The 17,413-nt window shown below is 29.6% G+C and overlaps 2 protein-coding genes across 6 annotated transcripts; both read right to left on the reverse strand.

Annotated features, from left to right (window-relative positions):
- Positions 1 to 3,869: 3,869 nt before the first annotated feature.
- On the reverse strand, positions 3,870 to 15,456 carry LOC114174979. Its single transcript, XM_028059717.1, is given in 5 exon segments — positions 3,870 to 4,364; positions 4,485 to 4,606; positions 15,208 to 15,277; positions 15,350 to 15,378; positions 15,381 to 15,456. Coding segments are annotated over 5 exon segments (384 nt in total). The 3' UTR covers positions 3,870 to 4,277.
- On the reverse strand, positions 10,323 to 13,953 carry LOC114174978 (chitinase-like protein 1). 5 transcript variants are annotated; one of them, XM_028059715.1, is made up of 5 exons: positions 13,675 to 13,953; positions 13,149 to 13,229; positions 12,775 to 12,908; positions 11,628 to 12,037; positions 10,323 to 10,978 (listed from the first exon to the last, which is right to left on the reverse strand). In XM_028059715.1, exons 4-5 carry the CDS (start codon positions 11,855 to 11,857, stop codon positions 10,564 to 10,566), a joined length of 645 nt encoding a protein of 214 aa, XP_027915516.1. In that variant the 5' UTR covers positions 11,858 to 12,037; positions 12,775 to 12,908; positions 13,149 to 13,229; positions 13,675 to 13,953; the 3' UTR covers positions 10,323 to 10,563. The 5 variants fall into 5 exon arrangements, 3 of the variants coding, with proteins under 3 accessions (XP_027915516.1, XP_027915515.1, XP_027915514.1); XM_028059714.1 differs by lacking the exon at positions 13,149 to 13,229; XR_003602790.1 differs by lacking the exons at positions 11,628 to 12,037; positions 13,149 to 13,229.
- Positions 15,457 to 17,413: the final 1,957 nt, after the last annotated feature.

Consider the following 17,413-nt stretch of genomic DNA (forward strand, 5'->3'; position numbering starts at 1 on the left):
ACTAATAATATGTATGAAAAAGTTAGAATAAACACTTACCTTCCAAAGTTATAAGAATATTAATTCCAGAAGCAAAAGCTTTATCCAACGTCCTTCCTTAACATTTTGTCATTCTTTGACCTCCTTCACATCATAAATGTTCATCAAATAAAAAAGGCAAGTTGGACAAATGTGAAATAATATTAAGAATAATGAAGAATTGCATGAGAAAAGATAAAGAAAAAATTGAAACTTTGGCATCCCAACATAAAAAATTTAAACTTTGGCATCCAAAAGAAAAAAAAAATAGAAACTTTGGCATAGAAAAGATAAAAATTGAAACTTTGGCATCTAAAAGAAGGAAAAACAACTTTGGTACAAAAAAGAAATAGATTGAAACTCATCAGTGCAATATCTATGCCAACTACCATTCTCCACGGACCACCATGCCAGCCACCACACTCCACATAACACCAACAAAGTTAAAATAAATAAAAAAGTATTTGTTGGGTTGAAAATTACTTGAAAGCTTTCACATTTTTTCAAAATAGGCGGTACATCGAGAATTGAAAGGAAGGATAAGGAGAGGACGAAATCGAGAGCAGGAAAGGAGGAAAAAAGAAAGAAAAAATGAACCTACTAACTTACAAAAATACTAACCCACGGGTATTAAATCACGGGGACAACATCTTCAACATTAAAATAATAAAAAAAAATCAAACATTTCACGAAGAAGAAGAAGAACCACATAAGAAGTAATAAAGTAAAAAAATTTAACCTTTCATCAACAACAACAAACACACAATACAAAAATACTTAAAAAAACACAAAAACTTTCATCAACAACATCATCAGAATGTTCAACGGAAAATAAGTAAAAAAAAATTAACATTTCATTAAGAACAACTCCAAAAAACTTATAAAAATCAAACCTTTCATTAAGAACAACATGAAAAATTGTTCAACAGAAAACAAAAAAAAAAAAACAATCTTTGGTCAAGAAGAACAACCATGCATAAAGAAGAAGATGCATGAAGAACAATAAACAGAAAGTAAAAAAAAAATATTAGCTTTCGATGAAGAAGAAGAAATATGTACGAAGAACAATGATAAACGGATAAGAAGGATGATATATGAAGTTAATAAAATGAAGTTACACAAAGGAAGGATCAATATAGAAAAAAAATGTATGAAGAAATGCTAATCTCGAGAAGAAGGATGTATGAAGTTAGAAAGATGAAGGATCAGGATTTACGAGACAAGCTATCATCGAAACTAACATTGCCTTCGAGAAGAAGATTTAAAAATCTGTCAGGAAACGTCTATCAACCCATAAAGACTCTTTACTGCCAAAACACTACAACATTAAATTGACGAAAATGCCATTGATTTAAGACACGTGTCAACGAAGTAGAATGTCTAGTTCAGTAATTTCATTATACTAACATTTTCTTAGATATATAGTAGATAGTAGACTACTTTAAATTACAAATTCACCCAACTTTGTTGTAATTTTTTTTTATAACTTTTAAGTTGTATTTTTTGTATTGACGTTAGATGAATGTCAGGTGTAGCTCTCACTATTTTTTTATCCTCTTGATTTTTCTGATTCTTTATTTTTTTTTTCATGTTTAAAGAGGCTGCAACATTAGTTATTTTTAGTTATTTTGCTATTTCATGGTGTGTTTATTTCGGATAGTGTATGTATTGTTTGTAAGGAAAGAAATGAAATGAAAATGTGAATTTTAATAAAAATTAATATTAAAATACTGAAAATCATAATTTATCAACCTTTTAAATTTTCTCTGCATTGTTGAAAAGATCTGAAGGAAAGTACTATTCAATAAATTTAATCTAATTACTAAATTTTAAATTCATTTTATTATATACATTTTTAAATTAAAATGTAGGATATAATAATTAAAAACTTATAAATATATTTTATTATTATATGAAATAAACAATAAAAATAATAAATAAAATAAAAGTTATTTATTTTGTAATAATTATTATTATTATTATTATTATGTTTTGCTTTCAATAATTTCATCAATCACAATTTTTTTTATTTTAAATAATAACTCATGCTATATTATAACATAATTTATACTAACAATATTTTATTTTAAATTACATTTTAAATACTAAAATAAAATTATAAATAGTACAATTTTATCAATTAAAATATTTTTTAATTTATTAAATTAATCACATCACTCATAAATTTTTTTCTCATTTTTTATTATCTTTCTTTTAATACAAACAATCTCATCTATATCTCTTTCTTCTCAAACTTATTCAAATCAATTCTTTTAAATCTGCTCTTCAATCCAAACACAAACTTATAATGCATGAAACATTTTTCCCATCCTTTTCATGTGTATTTTTTCTTCCAATCAATTTTACCTGTCCAATAATCTATTTTAAGTTGATAAACAAGTGGGAGAAGAAGTAGAGCATTTAAAGAGTCTAATATCAACAGTACATGTGAATTTTTTTTTAAAAGATTATTATTTGATAATATTTAATTGTTAGTTGATTTAAAGAACGTGATTGACTAATTCTATTAACTAAAAGTGTTTTTATTTAATAATTTGAGTAATTTGTTGCGTTATGCTGAAATTAACATTTGAGCTTTTACATATTTATAACGATAAAGTACCAACAAATTTTCCCAAAAAGAACACTTGTTAAGATAATGCATTTTTATATATTTTTTGCTCCTGAGTCATCAAGCTTAAAACTTGTGTATATATAAACTCTTTCATCATAAAAAGAGGAAAATTATTGAGACAAGTCCATCATACTATGAGTTTAAGTATATTAAATTTAAATTACCAATGATTTCCTTTAAAATAATGATATTAAAAACACATTAGGTGCCATCATACCTCCATAAATCATAAAAATAAAGAATCAAGATCAAGATGCATCAATAATGGGTATGCAAGTGTCCTCTAACTTTAAAATGTGATAGATTGAAACAATTCCAACAATGTTGAAATAGTATATATAAAGGCAAGTCACAACTTTGAGATCTTCATGGTTACAAGATTAAGCCTTTGGTCTGAACTTTCTTTACATTTTCCGTAAAACTAATCTTTGGTTTTCTTCTATCCCACTATTTGAAATCCTAAATTTTACCGAAATACTTCTATTTGATCTTACCGTAATAAATGACAATAAACACACAACCATAATAGCACAATAATAACATTATCCACAAAGTTATTTGCATTGGAGCTTTTGCAAGTGACAAATAATTTAAAGTAAAATAAACGAGTAATATATGGTTTGACTAGAAATATTTATCTGATTTAGCACTGCTTTAATAATTCCATCGTCGAATTCACTACGTAATAAACTTAATAAACAAATAGAACCAACTATGGCCCCAAGTTATTGTTTAACCATGCCAATTTTTATAACTCCCCATTCCAGAAATTGTTTTTGATGATCAATTACTTACGTCAACACATTGAAGGAAAACTAAGTATATGCAAATTTTCAATATCCTAAAAGGAAGAATATGGTATGGTAGAGAAGGGGAAAGTGCTTAAACTGGTAGAAGCAATTCTAAATGTTAAGGTTGTGGTCAGAGGAACAAGTCTTGCATCAAAGGTGGTGTCGTGTTGGAGCATTTTCAATGGAATCAACTCATGAATTGCTTCTTATATTGGAATATGTGAGTTTTTATCCCTACTATCACACTATTGTAAAGTACCTTATGCTCACATTTGTTTCGATGAAAGAACTTTAAAAAACTCAAAGCAACTCACACTTTATGCTCACATCAGGGTGACTCTAAAACCAAAACCCCCTCCTCACACTTTTGCTTTAAACATACACTTAAATCCTTCCGTCAAATTATTTCAATTTACAGGTAAGAATTTTCTGCAACAGTACTTTTCTATCTATTTATTCAATCAATCAACTTGTACACTTTCCACTACATTTTCCTTATCTCTGTCATTGGTATGATTTAGCAGGAGGATTTGAAAAAAATAAACAGATTAAGGTTGCTCGGTGGATCTAATGTTCTCGAGTCTAAATGCATTATATCCAAATGAGTCTAGCTAGCTAAATACATTATGACAGAAGGTATCCAACTGGATCAGAGTTCCCGGAACTACCGGTGGAACTTAACAGACACGCGATAAGAAGCTCCACTTAACGGGTCTACGTGAACATAATATCCCAAAAACGGGAAGTAGGAAAAGGAATAGATAATCAGCTGTACATATCTAAAGATGAACAATGGTTGAAGAAAAAAATGTGTATACTCCAAAAGTTGTTGTTCAAGGTTCTTCCTTCACAAAGTAACTCTGAGGCAAGCAAAATTCTTCTTCGTGAGTAAGCAAATCAATCTCATCATCATCTGTTTTCTGAGGAAGAAAGATAAACCACTACATTTGATGAGCTCTCAAAATCCATACCACAAGCCCACATCTTATTTGTGGGGTAGCAAGATGAATGGGAAGAACCACAACTTAATGATAACGTACCAGCATTTCTACGTTGTAGAATCGATCCAACAATTGAAGAACCTCCTCAGCAGAAAAGTTTCTGTCAAACTTCCTCTTTAGAAATTCCATCAGACCATAAAGGACAAAGTGGCGATGTACTCCTTCGTGAAAGCAACATTAATTGTAAGCATTAAATTTGATGAATCTTGATCCAACTAGACTTAACTATTTAACAAGGGAATACTATATAAGGATAAAGAGCACATCCTAGACCCATCTTAGCTTAAACCTTGATAAAAATAAGAAATGCAAAGTATCAAACAACAGCTAATCAAGCAGCAATTACATATAATGGGTTCATAAATGAAACTCAAGCAAGTGCAATTCAGTTATCGCTACAAATACTTACTGTTTACTTGAAAGTTTAGTGCAAATACTTGACAAAAGTTTTTTCTCAATCAATGCTAGTAAATAATTTATTTTTAACCATATTACATACTGTTCAAATCTAACTAGATATCACTTACTGCAGAAACGGACAAAATTTTACATTTTCTCAATTACAAATGTCAAAGTAAACAGTACCACCACGGAGCTTAATGCAATATACCTTGGCCTCACTTCTATTAACAAAAAGCATCTTTTCTTTGCGATCCCCTTTGGAGATAATAAATGTCTTAGTAAAGGAACCATGCTTAAGATACAGATATCACTCATTATTTAATTTAAAACTAGTATCAGCTTTATTAAAAAGGATTTCATGTATATTAAAATATATTGTAAATCAATTATCAGGCGTTCCAAATATATGCATTCTATAATTAAAACAAATACATAAGTATCTTAGCCTGGAACAACACAGAAAGACAGTTAGAAGTTGTAATATCACTGAAATAAATTTTTATTGTTTAAAATAAAGTCACAGGCTACAGATTTTTGCTGAATAAAAAATAAGGCCATCACCCTTGATCTCAGGAATCTGTTATGTAGACAAACTGAAATTTCTGTAACCAAATTGCAACTTTTGCAGTTCTTGTAAAAACTATATGTACCAAAATATATCTTAATCAATTTTAGGAATCATTTATAAGGGCTCAAATTGAGAAAATGACCCTCTCCCCAAAGGAAAAAACAATTCAACTAAAATCCCACTTACTAGGAAATGACATAATGCCAAATTCCATGATTTGGCAGTTGGTAGGTACTATAGTCCACAAACTGTAAAATACCAACTTCAATTGGTTACACGAAAGTGTAGACATCAAACATCTATTAATGTTGCAACTGCAATTGTTTTCTTTCTAGTCAGACAACATTACTAATTATGCATAAGTATTTTTCCAGTTCAAAACAACAAATTGTATTTTACATCCACTTTCAGATTTAATTAGAGAAAATAGGCTATGTATTGATAATGTAAAGCATATTTACACTATCATTCAATTGACAAACCACCATGTATTGTAAGTTTGTTGACTTTTACAATAACTACCTTAAAAGCCATACCAACAATGATTTATGATTGGTTGGCAGACGGTGTAAAACATTTATACTAACAGTCCATAGTCATTAAACTCGTTTAATAACACAATTTTGCACCCACATTTACTTTTGGAAAAGCAAAACATTTTTTTCCTTTTCACTAATCAATACCAAAATTGTTACAACAAAAATCATCCACAATCCTCAAAGAATTATGTGTGTGTGCATGTATGTGTACATGCGTGTGTATTACCTTGTAGCCTCATTGGAGGGTAAATCTCAAGAGCTTCCAACAATCTCAGCTCCAATTCAACCTGTGATTGCTCCTGTCACCATAACCAGATGTCAATTCCAAACCAAATTCAAATTTCAAAGAGAGATAGAGAGACAGAAACCTTAGTTAGAGAGGAAGCAGAGGAAGGGGGAGGTTTGCAAGGAGAGTGGACGGACATTGGGAAATGAAATAAACCGAGGTGAAGAAACCAAGATAATGAAGTCCTAAATCAAAGAAAAAACATATTGAATAAGAAGAAAGGAGAAGAAAAACATTTGAGCAAACACATGGGGCGCTACTTGTTTAGAATACAAGTTAATCATTTAAGATTGAAAAAAATAATAATTCAGCAAGCATCTAGAGCGCAAAGAAGCCATAAGGGAAGAAAAACTGAACGACTAAAGGAACCGGCAGTGACAGAAGTTGGCAGTTACAAAACCTAATTGAACAAAGCTTTGCAGAAATAGAACAATAAACATAAAGAAAGGTGATAAACTCACCGTAAGCGAAAAGAATTGACTTGCAGACAGAAAAATACGAATAGAAGAGAAGGGGGAAAAGGGGGAAATTTGGAAGATTAGAGAAGAAGATAGAGGAAGTTGATGGATATATAGAGAGAAGGCGTGGTAATTAGGGCGAAGAGGAAGGAAAAAGAACACGAGATATTTGCAAGTGTTAACGCACCTTTAGCTAGACGGATCTGTTTTCTACGACGTCGTTTTGGTTTTTCGAATGCTCCAGTATCTATAACAATATATAAAGGGGATTCTCCTTTTTGTGTCCACATTTCAAAATACCAAGTTTACCCTTTAAATATAATAATTTATTAAATTTTTTAAAATTGACCATTACTTTTACAAGTTTTTTATAAAATCGGCTATCTATGCTTCTTTTCTTCTTCTTTATTTATCAATGGTTATTTTTTCATCTGTTCTGATATACTTCACTTTATTTTTAATAAATATAATTTTAGTTTATATATTAACTTAATAACATTACAATATTATCATCTACTAATATTATAATTTTAGCTTATATATTAACTTAATAACATTTAAGTTTAAAAGATGCATACACACAGGCGCGATAGCGCCTGTGTTTACACTAGACGGATATTTGCAAGTGTTAACGCACCTTTAGCTAGACGGATCTGTTTTCTACGACGTCGTTTTGGTTTCTCGAATGCTCCAGTATCTATCTATATGTCTTTTGTTTTTTGGTTGAATTTGGGTTGTGATTTATATATATTTATTTGTGTTTCAATAAAAATAAATTTGCAAGTCACATGGTGGGTTTAGAGTTGAAATTTTAATCGGACTGTGAATTAGAAACTTAACTACTTTAAATTACAAATTCACCCAAGTTTGTTGTAATTTTTTTTTATAACTTTTAAGTTGTATTTTTTGTATTGACGTTAGATGAATGCCAGGTGTAGCTCTCACTATTTTTTTATCCTCTTGATTTTTCTGATTCTTTATTTTTTTTTCATGTTTAAAGAGCAACATTAGTTATTTTTAGTTATTTTGCTATTTCATTGTTTATTTCGGACAGTATGTATTGTTTGTAAGGAAAGAAATGAAATGAAAATGTGAATTTTAATAAAAAATAATATTAAAATACTGAAAATCATAATTTATCCACCTTTTAAATTTTCTCTGCATTGTTGAAAAGATTTGAAGGAAAGTACTATTCAATAAATTTAATCTAATTACTAAATTTTAAATTCATTTTATTATATACATTTTTAAATTAAAATCTAGGATATAATAATTAAAAACTTATAAATATATTTTATTATTATATGAAATAAACAATAAAAATAATAAATAAAATAAAAGTTATTTATTTTGTAATAATAATAATAATTATTATTATTATGTTTTGTTTTCAATAATTTCATCAATCATAATTTTTTTTATTTTAAATAATAACTCATGCTGTATTATAACATAATTTATACTAACAATATTTTATTTTAAATTACATTTTAAATACTAAAATAAAATTATAAATAGTACAATTTTATCAATTAAAATATTTTTTAATTTATTAAATTAATCACATCACTCATAAATTTTTTTCTCATTTTTTATTATCTTTCTTTTAATACAAACAATCTCATCTACATCTCTTTCTTCTCAAACTTGTTCAAATCAATTCTTTTAAATATGCTCTTCAATCCAAACACAAACTTATAATGTATGAAACATTTTTTCCATCCTTTTCATGTGTATTTTTTTTTTCCAATCAATTTTACCTGTTCAATAATATATTTTAAGTTTATAAACAAGTGGGAGAAGAAGTAGAACATTTAAAGAGTCTAATATCAACAGTACATGTGAATTTTTGTTGTAAAAGATTATTATTTGATAATACTAGTATGAGACCCGTGCTTACGCACGGTTTTTTTCTTTTTTTTATTTGGCTAAAAAAAATTAATATAATTATTATTGTATTTGAATAAATAATTCATTTATATAATTATATTTTACTATTATATAATTAATATAATTATTGTTATATTAATAATAATAATAATAATAGATTATATTAATAATAATAAAATTAAAAAATAATAATTAAATATGATTTTATTTATTTTAAATCATAAAATTGATAATTAATTAGTAATGCATAATAAAGTTACATGATTAAAGTTTAAATTATACTTTTGAGTTATATACTATATTAAAATAAAATATATATGCACGGTCGTTGTTAAAATAAAATGTAGGTATATTGTATAATAATGTCCTGTACAAAATAAATACAACATGAAATTGATGTTCAAATTTTTAAATAAAAACACATGTAGAAATAAATACATGTATATTATATTAAAATAAAATGCATATACACATGTTGTTGTTAAGGTAGAACGCAAACATAGTATATAATATGGTCTCGTACCAAATAAATACAACATGAAATTGATGTTAAAATTTTTAAAGAGAAACACATGTAAATATATAGATCCTTGTATTATATATTAAAATAAAATGTGTACGCACGGATATGGTCATGTAAAAAATAAAAATAACATGAAATTAATATTAAAATTTATAAATAAAAACACATATATCGACAACATATACAAAAATATTAAATATATTGATATATAAAATCAAAGATAATAGTACTAACATTACTACTACTACTAATAATAATCTCAATAATAATAATGTTACTACTACTATTGCTCATATTAATTCAAATAATAATATGATAATATAAAAAATATGCACATAATCGAGATATGGTCCCGTAGAAAATAAAAATAACATGAAATTAATGTTAAAATTTATAAGTAGAAACACATGTAAATATCGACAAACACATACAAAGATATTAAAATATATTGATATATAAAATCAAAGATAATAGTACTATAACATTACTACTACTACTAATAATAATAATAATAATCTCAATAATAATAATGTTATTACTACTGTCTGCTCATATTAATTCAAATAATAATATGATCATATAAAAAATATGCACATAATTAAAATATGGTCCCGTAAAAAATAAAAATAATATGAAATTAATGTCAAAATTTATAAATAGAAACACATGTACGTTTTTTTAATCTTTTTAATTGGTTCAAAATGTGAACCTTATTCCTTGAATTCACTTTTATAAAAGCTATGAAACTCGATTGATGTTTTAAAAAAAACTATGATTATAACAAAGTTCACGTGAAAGTAAATCCCACAAATTAAATGAATATTATATTATATTTTTTAACTTTCAAGTATTCTTTAGACTTATTTTTCACTATGTTTTTATTAACAAAAGTTCAATCAAGTTCTTTAATTAAAAAAAAAAAAACTTAAAACCAAGTTTCTCAACTTAAAAAATTACGTTAAACTCAAGTTAAAATTGTTAATGTTTATTAGTTAATAGTTTTCGTGCTAATTGGATGAAAAATCATACTAAAAAATTTAAGAACCATATAAAATAAAATAAATGAATAATGAAACTTAAAGAGTAACTAAGCGTAATTAAATTAAATTACACACAAATAGATTAACGGATGCCCAATAGTTTTATTTACTTGTAATTTTAAATAAGTGGCATACATAACATATATGGTTAGCCACTAATGAAGACCAATATGACTTCAAAGAAATGAAGATATTCAAATTTACATTGCAACCAAGGAATGTATATGTAATAATGATATCGACAAAATGCCCCCACAACGTACATATATACCAGATACAATTTTTCCACGACAAAATCCGCACAGTGCCATAGTTCAAAATTGTAGCATACCAATAATTTAAAGAACCCTTATTAACTTACACTTTAAAAGGGATTGACACAACAATATCATCGTATGCTAATAAATGTAATCTAAGTTGATGAGACAGCTTTGGAAGATGGATTGAAAGGAACTTGCTCAACGTATGTAAGTAATTCATGGGGTCCAGCCTCTTCTCTACCAACTCCAAGAAGATCAAGATAGTACATGTAATGGGAAACGATATTGTTCATGGTGTCCACATCACCTTGACCACAAACACCATCCCCATAGAGAATGTTCATTGTAGTGCCAAAACCAGGAACGCAATTCTCCATAGTGTCATTCTTGGTAGGCTTCCAGTTGCCAACGAAGGCATCATGAGCATAGGGTTGATACTTCTTTATTGGTGTCATCCATCTCCATATTGCAGCCTGGAAAGCAAGGGTTGCATTCTGCTCTATGTATTCAGGATGGCTTAGAAGATCCACCTTCAAAGCTTCTCCAACAACACCGTAGTTGTAGTTCCTGAATTCATCATGTCATTAAGTATAACCTCCACATTCAACAATCACAGTGATGGTGATAAAACCTAATGAATCTTTACTATTTATATGTTTCAACTTTCAAATAAAAAATGCTCCAATAAAATATAACCAGAACTGCCTTCATAAAATACAAGTAGCCTTAGATGCTGCTTAATTTGATGAGATGGCCAAATATCTACCTATTCAGACCAAACAGAACTGGTATATCAGAACAATAAAGGTAAGGAATCAAGCTTATGATTGTATTGGTTTCAAATACATACTTAGATTCACCCACCTATTAAGATATCTAAGGCACCATTACTAAAATGTCATTCATATGACTGTTATGTCTGAATGACACTTAAGAGGAATTATTAGATAATCCTATATAACAAAAGCAAGGGAAACTTCAAGGAAGGTTCCCACATAGATTTCAAAAGGTTCATTATAAATACACCCTTAGCTTCTTCTGTTTCACCAACAAAAATACATGCACACGTAGCTATCTATACGAACCGCAAGAAGATACCAGTTTTGGGGTTTGTGCAGTAAAAAGGAAAGGCTTGTTGCATCACATTTTGCACTCCCTGTGTCCTTGTGTTTGTTCTAGCTAAAACCTCACGCAGGTAACAAAAATGGGTTCTCACCAACATGAACCATGGCTACTGGAGAACGGGAATCCGAAGGTTTTGACCAGGGAAATGAGACATGGCCGCACTGCACACAGCAAGTCCTCAAACTCACTTCGCAAGAAGTCTGATCGAACTCTTGTTTCCAAGGTTCCCTGTGCCACTCTCCGAAACGTGCTTCTCAACTTGCAAGAAGTTATTCTTGGCACCAAGCTTTCCATTCTCATCCCTGCCATTCCTGCTACCATTGTTGCTGAGTGCTGTGGCTTTGGAAGAGTGAGTTATTCTCTCTCATTGCTCCATTCAACCTCTCAAACACATGTTTCTTTTATAAGTGTTCTATAGCTATCTAGGGTCATGAATCACAACATGATTCTGGAATGCTCCCAACAATCAAGTGCTTTCTTCCTTCATGAAATCTTTCTCCCCTTCATCAGATAATAAGAATAGAAGATACAATACAACTTTTAAAGTTAAATATAAAGAAAACATATTTAAGCAAAATCACAAATTAGACTCTTGAAAATACCAATAAAGAGAAAAGATAAACAATTGATCCCTTTTGAAATTACAACATAAACATTGTCAACATTCATGGGAGCAAATCAGCACCTGTACACAAACTATGTTTCTAAAGCTCCACTTCATTTTGTGAATAAACATTAACAACATATGACGAAAGCAAATACACGCATGATGATTTCAAATTGAAAAACTAAAATCACCTTTTATTCATATTAGAAAGAAACTACCATAGTGATGTTCTACGGTGCAACCTGGTTTGTTAATGGCTCCAATTAGTCCAGTTAGTTTCTCTTCTAAGAAAACAAATATATAACCAAATTTAAAGGGTATATGCTAATAAACAAAAGATATTTTTATCATGAGTGAGAGCAATAAAATGTAGTCAATCTTCATTAGGGTAGTCTTTTCTGATATCCTCTGCAAATTGCAGCAAATGTTGAATTTGAGGTTCGTCCAAACCATGGCTGTTATCATCCACCACCGCATTATCTTCGTGCACTCGAAATAAAGGAATAAAAAAGGTGTATCCAGAAATACAACTTGAAGGAGTTCAAATATATCTAAGCAAGCATATTTGGCTATATTATATGATTATAAACAGACCCACAACAATCAAAGCATATGACGTAAGATTTGGTACCTAAATCTGGTAGACAGGCTCAAATCACCACTTCCAAGAACATTTAGAGGGGGAAATTCTTAGCGGCTCTCCTCAATGTCCAAAGTCAAAGTAGTTAATTGTCTCAAGGTTTCTAGTAATGAACTCCATTTGTCCTGCATACACAAAGGAACTTCAATCTTAAAAATATAGTTGGGCTTGTTTTTTAAAGTCTATTTAAGGTGCAAAATTTTCATCCACACAAAATATACTTTATCCTCGTATAAATAATCCTAAAGTGAAAAACAACCACCAAGATTCCAAGAACAGACAAACCAACATCGAAACGGGTTGGCTTACAGACAAAAATGATTAAAATCAAACTCAAAAAATATGAAAAAATGATAAAAATTAACCCTTTTTTGTCTTTTTCATGAGAACTTCGTCTTGATCTTCAAAAACCTTCAAAACCTTCGACCTTCTCTTCAACAAGGTTCCTAAAAGTTTTGAAAAGAAGAAATCAAAGAGGAAGAAGAAAATGAAAACCCCCCATCAAATTCCAAGAACACACACAATCCTAGCAACATCGGAACACGTTGGCTCGTAGAACAAAAATGATTAAAATCAAACTAAAAAAATGAAGAAATAATAAAAATTAAACTTTTTTCATCTTTTTTGATTGAGGGCTTCGTCTTGATCTTTAAAAACCTTAGATCTCTCCTAAAAGCTTTGAAAAGAAGAAATCAAAGAGGAAGAAGAAAATGAAAACCCTAAAGAGAAAAATCACCATCAAATTCCAAGAACACGCATAATCCCAACAACATCGGAACATGTTTGGTTGCAGAACAAAAATTATTCAAATCAAACTAAAAAATGAAGAAATAATAAAAATAAGAAAACTCTAGAACACACAAATGGTACTAACAAAAAAAAAAGGCATACCCTTTTACACGAAAACTTGGAGCCAGCGCCATCACCGGAGCCCGAGCTCGTCCCTGTCGTCATCCGATACAATCAACCAAAGTGAAAGCAACATACATCAACCAAAACAACTAAATCGTTTTTTTTTTCTTGGAACCGAAAAATGGAGGAGGAGCAGAAAGGATATTTAGGAGGGAGGAGGAGCAGAAATGGTGTTTAGGGGGAGAGAAGACGAAAGGTTGTATAAGAAGGAGAGAATATGAAAGAACTTTGAAATTCAAAAGTCATCCTCGTAAGCCACAAAACCTAAATGATGAGTGGGAAGGGTAGCGTAAATGTTAAAAAAGTTAAAAGATTAGAATGACAAAAAAACCAAAAAATTGGACAGATGTCGAAAAATTAAATATGGGTATAAGGGTAACTTCCAGATGTGTTTGTTTTCATATATTTTAGATTTAATTGTTAGTTGATTTAAAGACCGTGATTGACTAATTCTATTAACTAAAAGTGTTTTTATTTAATAATTTGAGTAATTTGTTGCGTTATGTTGAAATTAACATTTGAGCTTTTACATATTTATAACGATAAAGTACCAACAAATTTTCCCAAAAAGAACACTTGTTAAGATAATGCATTTTTATATATTTTTTGCTCCTGAGTCATCAAGCTTAAAACTTGTGTATATATAAACTCTTTCATCATAAAAAGAGGAAAATTATTGAGACAAGTCCATCATACTATGGAGTTTAAGTATATTAAATAAGGCCATCACCCTTGATCTCAAGAATCTGTTATTTAGATAAACTGAAATTTCTGTAACCAAATTGCAACTTTTGCAGTTCTTGTAAAAACTACATGTACCAAAATATATCTTAATCAATTTTAGGAATCATTTATAAGGGCTCAAATTGAGAAAATGACCCTCTCCCCAAAGGAAAAAACAATTCAACTAAAATCCCACTTACTAGGAAATGACATAATGCCAAATTCCATGATTTGGCAGTTGGTAGGTATTATAGTCCACAAACTCTAAAATACCACCTTCAATTGGGTACACGAAAGTGTAGACATCAAACATCTATTAACGTTGCAACTACAATTGTTTTCTTTCTAGTCAGACAACATTACTAATTATGGATAAGTATTTTTCCAGTTCAAAACAACAAATTGTATTTTACATCCACTTTCAGATTTAATTAGAGAAAATAGGGTATGTACTGATAATGTAAAGCATATTTACACTATCATTCAATTGACAAACCACCATGTATGGTAAGTTTGTTGACTTTTACAATAACTACCTTAAAAGCCATACCAACAATGATTTATGATTGGTTGGCAGACGGTGTAAAACATTTATACTAACAGTCCATAGTCATTAAACTCGTTTAATAACACAATTTTGCAACCACATTTACTTTTGGAAAAGCAAAACATTTTTTTCCTTTTCACTAATCAATACCAAAATTGTTACATCAAAAATCATCCACAATCCTCAAAGAATTATGTGTGTGTGTGTATGTGTGCATGTATGTGTACATGCGTGTGTATTACCTTGTAGCCTCATTGGAGGGTAAATCTCAAGAGCTTCCAACAATCTCAGCTCCAATTCAACCTGTGATTGCTCCTGTCACCATAACTAGATGTCAATTCCAAACCAAATTCAAATTTCAAAGAGAGATAGAGAGACAGAAACCTTAGGTAGAGAGGAAGCAGAGGAAGGGGAGGTTTGCAAGGAGAGTGGACGGACATGCCATCTTGTTCCTCCTCTTTGGGTTTACCAACTCTTCCACCACTGCTCATTTGTGTCTTTGTATGCTGATCAACACAGATTACATGAAGATAGGAATATCTCATATTGAAACTGCAACAAATAGAAAAAAAAAAGGTTGGAAAGAGAACATAATTCATAACAACAAAAAGGCAGTTGGACAGTGACAATCATCATGACATTGCACCTTGTGCATTGACGTAGTGTAGCAGGATAGCATGAACAAGTTATTAATATTTCAAGCTTGTTAGTTGTTAATTTCTTAATTATGTGGCTAAGCACATGTTAAACTGAGGAATTTGCAATTTGTTCACTCCATTGCTTGCAATTTGGCAATATGGCAGAACCGGCAGAGCACATCTTGAACTGAGGAATTTTGAATTTTTTCACTCCATTTCTTGCAATCTGGCATACATTTTGAGAATGACAAATTGGCACACATCATATTCACTGTTCTATGAGTTTCACCAACTGGAATAATATTCATCACTTTTTTTATAAGTGCAGAACTCATTATACCATCTCAAAATAAGGTTGGTAAAAGCCAACCCCATAGCAGTTACGATCAAAGCCAAGAAAGAAAATTGAACCAAAATAATTAAATCCTACAATGGCATGCACTGTAGGATAAATTGTAACGGACACATACAACGAACTACAAGCTCTTCCCAGTTTTGTTTGACCAGAAAGGAGGATGTATTATCTAAAATATGGGAAACTGATTCCATTGGACAAAGGGATTAACCTAACCAAAAGTATACATTATGTATTTTGCTCTAACAGTCCAAATGGGGTCATGATTTGACCTGTATCAATCATTACACATATCAACAACAAATAACCACCTCCTGTGAAGCCAAGTGGTAGTGTATAGGCAAGTTTTTGGAAGCATTATTGGTGTTGAATTTGTCATGGTGTATCATATTATTATTACTGCACAATTTATTTTCAAGGTTTTACCTGAAATGCAAAGTTTTGAAACAATGGCATATGATCGTCATTGTAAATCCCATTTCCGCTACAACGTCAAGGTTTTTGGACTGCAATTGCAATCACAACAACCGAAATTCTCCACAATTTTATACTACAACAAGAATCGCAAAGAAAACACACAGTCATAGTGGAAAACCTCAATAACAAGTGTGATCAACTTCTCCAAAATCAAAGTCTAATTGGCCAGTGTAAGGGTTACCCTTTATTTTGCAGAAAAGGGAATTGATTTAAAATATAAATAAAAGTAAAAGAAAGAAAAGAAAAACAAACAAAATAAGCAAGAAGAAGAAGAAGAAAACACGAATAGCAGTAGCAGCAGAAATGAGTAATTTGAAGGCAAAAAACTATAACTAAAATGAAGGAGAAGGGCGTAATCTTACCAATTGATGAATTGGCTTGGCACGAACGCTGGGTGAAGAAATTGAAGAAAGTAAAAACCCTGAGAATGAGAATGAGAATGAGAATGAAAAGAAGAAGTTTATAGAGTAAATAAAGTGAAATATGAGAATTTGTTTGAAATTAAATTGGCTTCATTATTTAAATTAATTGAGCAAACCTTTGTAAAAAACAAGACAGGTGTCGTAATTAAAATGAAAACTTTAATTCCAACATTTTCTTATTTAATGTGATTTAGTACATGAAAGTATGTTTGCATTCCCTAAGACATTGTATTAGTTTCTGGTTTTTTATTTTTTGAGAAACTTGTTTGATTTTATTAGTAGTTAGTACTGGTTGATATTAATAAACAAGTTCATTTATAATATATTTTTGAAGCTTTCCTTCAACCAAATGATTTTTAAACTGTTAATTTGAGACTTATATCTTTCTATATGTATTGATATATATTTGCATTTTATCAATAAAATATTACGCATTGCATGCAATTTTAAAGTATATTTGGAATTATACAGTTCAAAAACCTCTTTTCATAAAAAATATATTTCTAAATTATACAATTTAAAAACATTTTCGAGACTGTATATAACATTTTATTTT

The sequence above is a fragment of the Vigna unguiculata genome, chromosome 3 (assembly GCF_004118075.2).
Source record: "Vigna unguiculata cultivar IT97K-499-35 chromosome 3, ASM411807v1, whole genome shotgun sequence".
In the NCBI taxonomy this organism is placed as follows: Eukaryota; Viridiplantae; Streptophyta; class Magnoliopsida; order Fabales; family Fabaceae; genus Vigna; species Vigna unguiculata.

Coding starts and splice junctions, on each gene's coding strand:
- LOC114174978 (XM_028059714.1), bottom strand. CDS start 11,857: ATGGTAGCAGGAATGGCAGGGATGAGAATGGAAAGCTTGGTGCCAAGA. Junction 10,979..11,627: donor AGTAGCCATGGTTCATGTTG/GTGAGAACCCAT, acceptor TGATGAATTCAG/GAACTACAACTACGGTGTTG.